The 9,865-nt window shown below is 39.6% G+C and overlaps 1 protein-coding gene across 2 annotated transcripts; it reads right to left on the bottom strand.

Moving 5' to 3' along the window:
• Positions 1–3,597: 3,597 nt before the first annotated feature.
• On the bottom strand, positions 3,598–9,815 carry LOC311257543 (alcohol dehydrogenase class-3-like). 2 transcript variants are annotated; one of them, XM_084353218.1, is made up of 9 exons: positions 9,633–9,815; positions 9,218–9,319; positions 8,431–8,605; positions 8,220–8,307; positions 7,312–7,531; positions 6,369–6,632; positions 6,161–6,293; positions 5,195–5,333; positions 3,598–4,282 (listed from the first exon to the last, which is right to left on the bottom strand). In XM_084353218.1, exons 1-9 carry the CDS (start codon positions 9,684–9,686, stop codon positions 4,225–4,227), a joined length of 1,233 nt encoding a protein of 410 aa, XP_084209344.1. In that variant the 5' UTR covers positions 9,687–9,815; the 3' UTR covers positions 3,598–4,224. The 2 variants fall into 2 exon arrangements, with proteins under 2 accessions (XP_084209344.1, XP_084209345.1); XM_084353219.1 differs by having other exon boundaries at positions 8,431–8,581.
• Positions 9,816–9,865: the final 50 nt, after the last annotated feature.

Genomic DNA, 9,865 nt, shown 5'->3' with positions numbered 1-9,865 from the left:
TGTTGTCTATTTCTGTTGCAACTAAAGTATGAAACACTGACACAATATGATGGACAGGTTACAAAATACAAAACATAAGCTACATCATGGCTCAATGAGAGGAGCATGATACGGTCATTACCCTGGTATTGTGTTACAACAAGGCCTCTGAAGTGCATCATTGAAGTGCATCATAGCCTTTTGTATTATATTAAAGGGCAGTGCCAAAAAAAATAAATCATTTAGGATTTTGGAAAAGTAGCGTGTTGTCTCTTTTCCACCAACATGGAAGTGGCACCGTATGCAACGCAAAGGCAGTGTTTTCTGTGGGAGCTTCTGTTGGTGCGAACTTTGACCTTTTTAACTTTCCAGAAGTTTCATGCACAAGAACATTTATAAAACACTCAAGGAAAGGAAAATATTTTTTAAAAGCATGATCCTTTAAAAACTTAAATTGTACAACATGTTTAGTGTTTCTAACCCATTTAAGGGCATTTACGATGTCAGAATGCTTTGATATCAAGATATGACAGCTATTCCGCTTGTGAAAATATTAAACTGTCGGAGCTAAAACAATCTTCCGGTTGATAACAACTCCCTACTGTGTCAGATTTGTCACCTCACAGTGCACTAATGCAGCGGAAAACTAGTTGCCCCTCCAACACACTGTACTGTGCTGTCCTCAAGTGAAGCTGGGTATATTCCACTGACACAGAAGCTAAAGCTAACCGTGTCAAAGAAAGGCTGGGGATGTCACAGGCAGTGCCTGGCATTAGTCGTATAATGGCCAGGATTTGCTGATAAAACAGGGGCCTCACATTGGCAGTCTTTAGTGACTTAAGTGGGCCGTTCTTCCATAGCCGTGGGGGCTATACAGTATATCCATCGCTCGATCTCTCTGTCTTACTCAGTGTCTCTGTCAGTCGGGCTTCCCCCTCTTCCTTGTTTCTCAGAGATGTTAATACAGTAGGTTTTTTTTAATGGTGTTTTTATGTTTTATGATGTTCACGATAAATTCAGACCAACAAGGCTACAAAAAAGTGTTTGACAGCTCAGTTATATAATTTCATAAATGCACAGAATATAAATGTGCTTAAACTGGGAGGGAGAATAAACATAACAGCTGATTAAGATCGACTGTGTTCCTATATCTAGCAGGCTTTTTCTTTACAGCAGACATTTTGACTTTTCATAGTAAAAAAATTGCAGTTGTGACTGATTAAAATGTCGTAGTAACAGTAAGAGTGAGGCAGCACAGGAGGACCCTGAAACAGAAGCTGCTAAATGGAATTCAGCCATCGTTCATTTCAAAATGTCTCCTGTGGAAACGGCTCATTAGTGTCAACACTGTGACAAGCCAGTGACCACAGCTCAAGTCTGGGTTCCAACAAGTGTGACCCCGCTAGATATTTTTAAGGAAACCTCAGCACAATTTCTGACTTCTCCAGCCGTGTTTGTGGTGACCAAAACAGGTATTTTAAACCAAAATATGATCTTTTCCACCTCCAACCAAACATTTTTCGTGCTGATGACAGTACGTTTGCGTGTGGTTTTGCAGAAACCTACTTTGCCAACATTCATATTGGTGATTGGGTCAAAAGAACGTGAGAAACAAAGTCTTCAGATAACTGAAGCAAACACATTCTCATCTCATCACATCACAGGTGTTTTCACTGCGATAAGAAGCCAGAATGCCAAAGTGAGCGTGAATGACATCAGGTAAAGCTAAACAAATACATAACAGATGGCTCTCTATTATTAATGGACATCCAGTACTGGAGAACATATACTGACTCCTTTCTTTTTCTATAACTCCTGTGTGATATAAAATCATAATATGAAGATAAAGAGCAAACACAAATAATATGAATCAGGGTTCAGGGGTTGGAGCTCCTCCTGGACCCAGATTAGGTTTTGTAGTGGTGCTATTTGGAGAGAGATACATGTGACATAAATATCATAAAAATCATAAGGCACTTAATGAAAATGCCTTTATTGTCACGGATGATAGACCCTATAAACAAACTCCAATGTGTTTTAGTCCTTTCTGTAGTTTTCTTGTGATTTTTAGACCAAATATTATGATTTATGGTTCCTGGTGGATATAACTACAATATGTACCCTAATTGTAATTGTTACATGTCTATAAATGGATATTGGTGTATTATATTTTCTGTTGATTTTACCAAACACACTCTATTTGTTATAGTAGGGTGTTTCCCACCTACTTTTACGTTCTCGTCATATTTAATGTGCCATCGTCTGTCTGTCTGTCACACAGGAATACAGCTTAATAAATAAGAGAAAATCTCTTGATCCCAATCTAAATATTGTGAAAGGCATGGCAGCACTTTTTGACATTTTTTTTTCCCAGACATGCCTTTATTTGTGTGATGGCATTTACCTCATCTGGCATTTCTGTTGTTTGTCAATTATCTTCCTGAAGACTCGGGTCTGACGGAGTTGTTGCAGCGAAGTGATGACAGAAAGAGGGAAAGAAAAAAAGAACATGGGAATAAAAATGTAAATATAATTTCCCCGTTTGTAAATGCTCGCTGTTCAGCTCCGTGCCAGAGTTTCCTTATCCAGTAGATATCGTCACAAATGTTGCACAGATGTATGTGAAACATGACAAGATGGACAGTAAAGACTTTCAAAAATGTGCACAATGCTGCGGTTGTAATAGGGATAGCATGTCCTCCCGGTATCAGTTGCAAAATGCTGTGACAATTCTGGAGGTTGTAGAGTTCAAGCACAAAGAGAAGGGGAAAAAAAAGGTAGGAGACTTATGGTCGTCGCTTTGGATAGTTTTCCCACATGAGGCAGACATTCAGACACATGTCCCCAAGAAGGCCTTATAAATCTGTGACATGTCCAGCTTTTTATTGATGAGAGAGCCGAGCCACTAGAACCACCTGCCAGAACTCGTCTTCCTCTTTCTTTTGATCAAAAACTTTCTTTAGTTAGAGATTGTTTCAGAGGAGGAGTGGTGGGGGGGTCTCAGCTGGATAATCTGTGATTGATTGCAGGCAGAAGCGACCAATTTATTTTCCATTTTAAATAAAGATGGAAAAGCAGAAGCTGCCAAACGGTGTTCATGTGATCTGACCGGAACTTCAGCAAAACAAATTCCTTCAACAGCTATTTCAGCTCTTCACCGAGAGGCATTCCCCAAACAACCTTTTGTCTTCTGTCCTGACAGCCCACAACTGTCCTCCTCCTCCTCCTCCTCCTCCTCCTCCTCGTCTCCCTTTTAAATCAATATATAATATTACCAAGGATGAAATCTGGTAAGCCTGACCACATGAAGCAGATACTTCTCTATGGCTGATGACAGATTCAGCCATTTAGTTCCTGTGTCTTCTATACAAGAGTATTTAATTCCAAGTATCACTTCACATTGATATCAGAACCAGAATCACAGTAGCTGCCAAGTTTGACATTGAGATGTAGAGATAATTTGTCTTGATGTTACGGCAAATGCTGAATATATTTATATATAATTATATTCAGTGTCATTTTACACAAGTGCACTGAACACTTCTTCCTTTTGATCAAGTCTGAAATAAACAAGAAAAAACAACATTTAATCTGAAAGAAAACACAATTCTTTGCTGATAGTCTTTATAAAGTCAGCTGTATTCATGGATACAAGTATAGAAGCTTTTACATGGCATAAGACTGCCATCTAGTGGATAATGAGGTCATTTACTACAAAGTGAAGCAAGGGAATCATTTGAAGTGTTGATATACGAAAAGCAGCATTCACGCTGGATCATCTCCTTATATCTGTATTTCTGTAAAACTTGATGCCTCTTCACTTGGCGATGCCTCGTCCTGCTCAGTTGTCTCCTTGTCCTCTGCTTTACATATGCTATAATATGTATCAGATATTCTGTCATTGCAACTTGTAAACTGTGATTTTGTTGTTTTTTTCTGTACATGTGACATCTATTGCATGTCTGTCCGTCCTGGCAGAGGATCCTCCTCTGTGGCTCTTCCATCTTTTTTTTTTACCCTGTTAAAAGATTTTTTTTTCCTCAACATTGAAAGTTTCTCCTCACTTGAATCGAGGGTCTGAGGACAGAGGCTGTCGTTCGCTGTACAGATTGTAAAGCCCATTGAGGCGATGTGATTATGATTTTGGGCTGTATGAATACAGGTGATTTGATTAACATTTCAGGAAAATACACGGCAGAGCTGTAAGCAGAATATCATTAAATGACAGAATTTCAGTCCGTCGTCTTATGAGGTAGCCGCTTCAGGTGGAGCCTGTGGCCACAGACTGATCGCAGTACGGATGCTAAAAGAAAAGAAAAAAAGAAAATTTATGAGGACAACTGAAGTCACACAGACACCGCGAGAATAAAAAAATAGAACTGCAACAATAAGACAATTAATCGATTTGTCGACGGAAACGGAAAATAATCAGAAACAGTTTTGCTGCTCACCTTTAACTTCTACAATTGATAAATGTATAACTTCTGGTTTTGGACTGTTAATAATTTCACACTTTTGTATCTTAAAAAGTCGTTTGTAACCTGAAGTTTATGCACACATGAGAGTAAGAAAAGCTAAGATGTAGTAAGCAATGATAGAAGGTCTAATATGCCACAGCTCGAACAAAACTTAGACTTCCCCCTCCTCTCTGAGCCCCTGCAGAATATTTGCAGATCACAAGCCAGTATAAAGGTGAATACCGCCACCTACTGTACGGGAGTGTGTCGATACCACGCTTGTTAAGTCCATGAAAGCAATTTGTCTTTGTATTTTCATCCATATTTATCGGATGAAATTTCACAGATACTGATAAAAAGCAATTAATACAAGATTCCCAATATCCCTCAGATAATTTGCCGGGCAGATATTGATCCTGGATCTCTAAAAATTCTTGATATTTTTCCGAGTTGAATCGAGTTCTTTCCCACAATAAATGTCCTTTTGATATCAGCTCTCTGTGGATTAGTGGGAATACTATTTAAATATTTTAAAAAAAGGAGCACATGTATTTTTGCAAAGACAAACCACAAACCACTGCTGGGTCAATATACTCACTACTAAAGAATGCTCTTATCATCGCGTGAGAAATGTGTTGGTGCTTTTTGTGTTTTATCAAAAAAGGTTGTTTTGACATGCTTGAACAGAGAATTGTGTGATAGATTGGTAAGAAAGTTAAAGATTAATAACCAGGAGCCACAGGTATATCAGCTCTTACCTTGTCCCATTTTTCAAAGAGTCAAAGGCCTGATTGATCTGATCCAGCGGGAGGTTGTGGGTGATGAACTCGTCCAGCTTCAGGGTTTTGTTCATGTAGGCGTCCACCAGCTTCGGCACGTCCTGCACACTCTTCCAACCTTTAGAAGAACCACAACACAGCGGACGGACGTTAATGAGCCTGTAAGTGCTGACGTTAGACATAATAACTCTTTGTTGTTCCATGCATCAGATGTTAGCACTTGGACCCACTTTACTTCAGCCTGAGTCATCGCCTGCTTCATTTAGTGACTTCCTGTGTTCCATGTTTGATCATAAAACAGCGCCAGACTTGTAACTTTCAATCATTTGTGAGCCTATAGTTAGTTACTGTCCTGTTAGATACTTAGGCCTCTTGCCTCACTTAACATGCAACATGCACGACTGTATTGCGCTCTGGGCTAGTTAGCTTGAGGCTACTATGAGCTACCTCCCTGTTCTCAGTGAAATTATCCTTGTATACCTGTTGAACAATAAGAAATTAAGCCTTTACTCCAGCTGGAACCATCAACTAATTTGTGTACTGACCACAATTTTGACAACCGATTACTTTCTTTTAATGCCATTAATAAAACAAAACTGTAAAACATTCATTGGTTTTCTCTTGCTTGTGTATTCAAACTCTCTGTGATAAGTATTTCAACTATCAATACTCTAATCAATAATAACCACATCAATACTTAAAGCCACATGATGTTGTTTTAGTTCAGATTTTCTCAAAGTCTAAAATCAAATGAGGCTCAGAAATGTAACAGGTGACTTAACGCGCTCTTCTTTATAATCACGGGTGGATCTGTACTTGAACAATGATAAACTGGATTTTAAGTTTAACTTCTTGTCAAATGTTCACGTGAATTTCCATAAATTGCTACAGAAGCATTTTGGCGGGTCATTTTTGAACTAACAGGCCTTGTAAAATTAAGGTCACCTCCAAAGTAAGTCCCCTTCAAGGTGCGTCCCATCAGGATCTTTTCAACCGCGACGTTCATTGATTCTGTCTCCGTCCACCCGGCGATCACACAGACGCCCCAGGCATCTATTGTAGACTCGAGCGCTGCAGTCTAGAACGACAAAAACACCGGTTATCTCAATTGATACTTCTTACTGAATAAAAGCGTCACTCTTTTATACTTTACCATGATAGCTGGACTTCCGACACACTCCAGAGCGTAGTCCACTCCTCCCTTTGACAACTCCACCACGACCTCCTGGATGGACTTTGGGCTGTGGTCGTTGGGGTTGACGCACTGAGTGGCTCCAAGCAACAAGGCTTTCTCAAACTTGGCAGGGTTGACATCAACCCCGATGATCGTTTTCGCCTGAGCAGCCTTACAGCCCATGACGGCAGCCAGTCCCACGGCTCCGAGCCCGAACACGGCACACACAGAATCTTTTTCAACCTGGATCCAAATACAGAAGTCAGTCAAACAAATACTGTTTTAAGATACGTCTGTAGAGATCCATTTTTAGACAATACATTTTGACTTCATTCTTCAAAATATATCCATTATACAAGTATTATTATTATTATTATTATTATTATTATTATTTAATCGCCTTGTATTGGCACATTTAATTCTTACCTAAGCTTGATTTTAATTAATCAGGTTTTCAAGCCTTATTGGCTTTTATTTAAGTATGTCAAGGGTTTCTCAAGCCTGATTTTAAAAGTGCTGATTAAATAAAATGAATTGTACAAATTCATTCATTCAAACATTTAATTTCTTAGGGAATAATGCAAAGATCTTGATGCAAAAAAAAAATCAGCAGGGTGAATTATGTGACTCCTCAAGTGTCTCAAGTACGATTATGTGGCGCTCGTGTTAAACACTGGAAATAAATAACTTCAGCTCTGCCACAACCACTGTTAACATCACCAGGCAGCATCTTAGGAAAATGTCAAACACAAGTTACAACTCAGACGTCATCCTTCAAATGGTAAATCAGTTTTACTATGATGAGATCAAATGCTCATGTTTGTAGATAAATCTGTAAGGACGGGTTCTTCACACAACAGTCAGAGCTCACATCAGAGTTGATTTATGACTGAGAGTGTCCGATAGATCTTCACCCTCTTACCTTGCCTGTTTTAACAGCGGCACCATAACCAGTGGAGACACCACAGCCGAGGAGAAACACTTTGTCCAGCGGCGCACTGGGATTTATCTTTGCGAGTGAGGTGTCGGGAACCACGGTGTACTGGGAGAAAGAGCTGACGCCCAGGAACTGGTACACTTGCTGGCCCTTGCATGATATCCTGCTTGTGCCATCAGCCAACACACCCACTTGTGTATTTGCCCTGAGAATTAAACAAACAGTAGTTAAAGACACTGAAATCACAGTCGAAAATAAACAACCCATATTTACTCAAATATTGAATTTTTGTATATTTTTTAACTTGTACTAGAGTTGAATATTTAAATGTTATACTATTCTGTACTTTTACTTCATTACTTTTCTTAAGGCAATCATTTACCTCTTACTCCTCTACATTTGTCTGACAGCTATAGGAACTTTTCTGATTAAATGACATTTAAATGACATTAAAAAAACAAAACATAATAAGCCTGAACCTGAAAATGAGCGTAATCTGTCTCCTTTAAATGAGTTGTTCTACAGCTTTTTGGTTTGTGGCCTTTCATAAAAAAAGCATCTGGTTTCAGATGTGTACAAAGTTGTTGGCAGTTCCACCAAAGAGTCATTTCCCCCCCTTCTTCTCATATGGTTTCAATTATAGTCTGTCCTGTTATAGATTAACTGCCGGCCAGCTGCAAAACACTGCAGGTCAGCTGCTAATGTCCTACATAATAATGTTTCAGTCACAGAAGTCTTTTTTTTTTTTTTACTAGTGATACTTTCAGTACATGTAGCTGCCAGTACTTCTGTACTTTACTTGAGTGGGAGTTTTTCCACAGGTAAGGAATGAAAATATTGCAAAGGTATGCGGGTGTGTTTGTGTGTGTGTAAACACATGGTTATCAAATCACCAGTTCTTCCTGCACTGATTCGTCTTAGGACTCCGGCATCGTTCACATTCCTCACACTGGGGCAGAAAAAGAGGAATGACTTGTTCACCTGAGGAAGCAACAAATAAAACAGACAAACTATTTCAGTCAGAGATGAAAAAAAAACAACCAAAAAAGAGGAATTAAAAAAAACCAACATGTCAGCTCGTTTGTCGTGGACAGTAGTGTTTACCCGGTGAGAATTTGGTGACTTCTGGACCGACGCTCTCCACTATCCCTGCTCCTTCGTGGCCAAGAATCAGTGGGAACGGTCTAAACTTCATCCTCTGCTCCGTCTCATACAGGTATTCATTGTCTGTGTGGCACACACCTGTGGTAACAATCTGCACAAATATGTAGGGAGCTGTCTGAGGAAGTGGTTCATGATTATTCGTCATTTCAAGAACAACCAACAGGGACAGAGGAAGTCTAATGCCTCTTCTTAACATTAAAAGTAGTTTTGGAGAGTAAATGTTATACTTACGATACGACAGGAGGTAATAATACAATACAGAAATACTGATTTTTTTTTCCATAAGTGAATAAACAAGCTGTTCTCAGAGGAAAATAGGGTCCGAATGAGGTGGCAGGGTCCGCCACACATAAACAAAGTGAAACAGTATGCAGTTGTGTTGTCCTCTGAGGTCAGTTTGTTTATTTAGTTTGTTTAGACATAAAAAAAATAATCAGTCAATGAAGATGTTCCTCTTTAACACCTGTATGCTGAAAGAATGACAACTTGAAGAAATGTTCACTTTATGTAATGAGAGTCTGAGTTAGCGTTGGTTAATCTGCCACTGATTAAATCAACTCCAGATGAGTAGCCTACGGCTTAAAAACACAACACCTGTTGACCCTGTAGAGTCTCCAATGTAGCTTCACAAGTGCCCAGCCAGAGTAGGAAATAATACACTTTTTTAATATATATAAATATATTATTGTTGCAGTACAGACAGACGGATTTTGGATGAGCAGCTGACCTTGATGCGGACTTCATGAGCCTTCGGCGGGGCCACCTCCACATCCTCGATGCTCAGAGGCTTCCCAGGCTCCCATGCGATAGCTGCTTTGCATGTTATCACCTGAGACGGGAACAAGAGATACTGAACCTGCGCACAGAGCTCGACTGGGAGCAACATGGTGTTGTTTTTCTTTTTCTTTTTTTTTTTTTTAAACCCGTTTTAATGCGAGGACGCGTCATGGAGGAAAGTTGAGCAGGGTGCGGCCGCTGTCTGTTTATACAGCCAGTAATCCCAATTTACGCGCGTGAGAGGCGCATACATGGATCCAGACTGGATGTTGAAAAGTCAAAATAGACTCAGAACTACACAAACAAACACAGTGAAACTATTCATAAAGCAAACAAAACGTGTTTTTTTTTTGTTTGTTCCTTACCTGTCCGGCTGTTGTCATCGCTGTCTGGTATTTCTTACTTTCAACCACCTGCATTTAAAACAAAGTACTTATATTTTCTGTATATTTACAAACGCGTGAATGAAGAAGTCACACACAGATATCTGAACACCGGGGAGTGACAGGCCAAAGTGCCCGAGCCTGTTATCTTCTGGTCCGGATGAGTCACCAGCTCCACAGCTTGTGCTTTAAACATGATGTGTGCGCGATAGAGA

The sequence above is a fragment of the Pagrus pagrus genome, assembly GCF_965226575.1.
Source record: "Pagrus pagrus genome assembly, chromosome: 5".
Classification (NCBI taxonomy): Eukaryota; Metazoa; Chordata; class Actinopteri; order Spariformes; family Sparidae; genus Pagrus; species Pagrus pagrus.
Note: the sequence above shows the minus strand (reverse complement) of the source record. Positions and strands in the feature narration are given on the sequence as shown.

What these genes read in the sequence shown, in the direction of transcription:
- LOC311257543 (XM_084353218.1), bottom strand. Translation starts at nt 9,686, where the DNA reads ATGCAGGTGGTTGAAAGTAAGAAATACCAGACAGCGATGACAACAGCC. An exon ending in CGATGACAACAGCCGGACAG is followed by an intron (nt 9,320 to 9,632) that starts GTAAGGAACAAA and finishes TTCCCGTCTCAG; the next exon opens with GTGATAACATGCAAAGCAGC. An exon ending in TCTTTGAAAAATGGGACAAG is followed by an intron (nt 4,283 to 5,194) that starts GTAAGAGCTGAT and finishes CTTTTCTTTTAG; the next exon opens with CATCCGTACTGCGATCAGTC.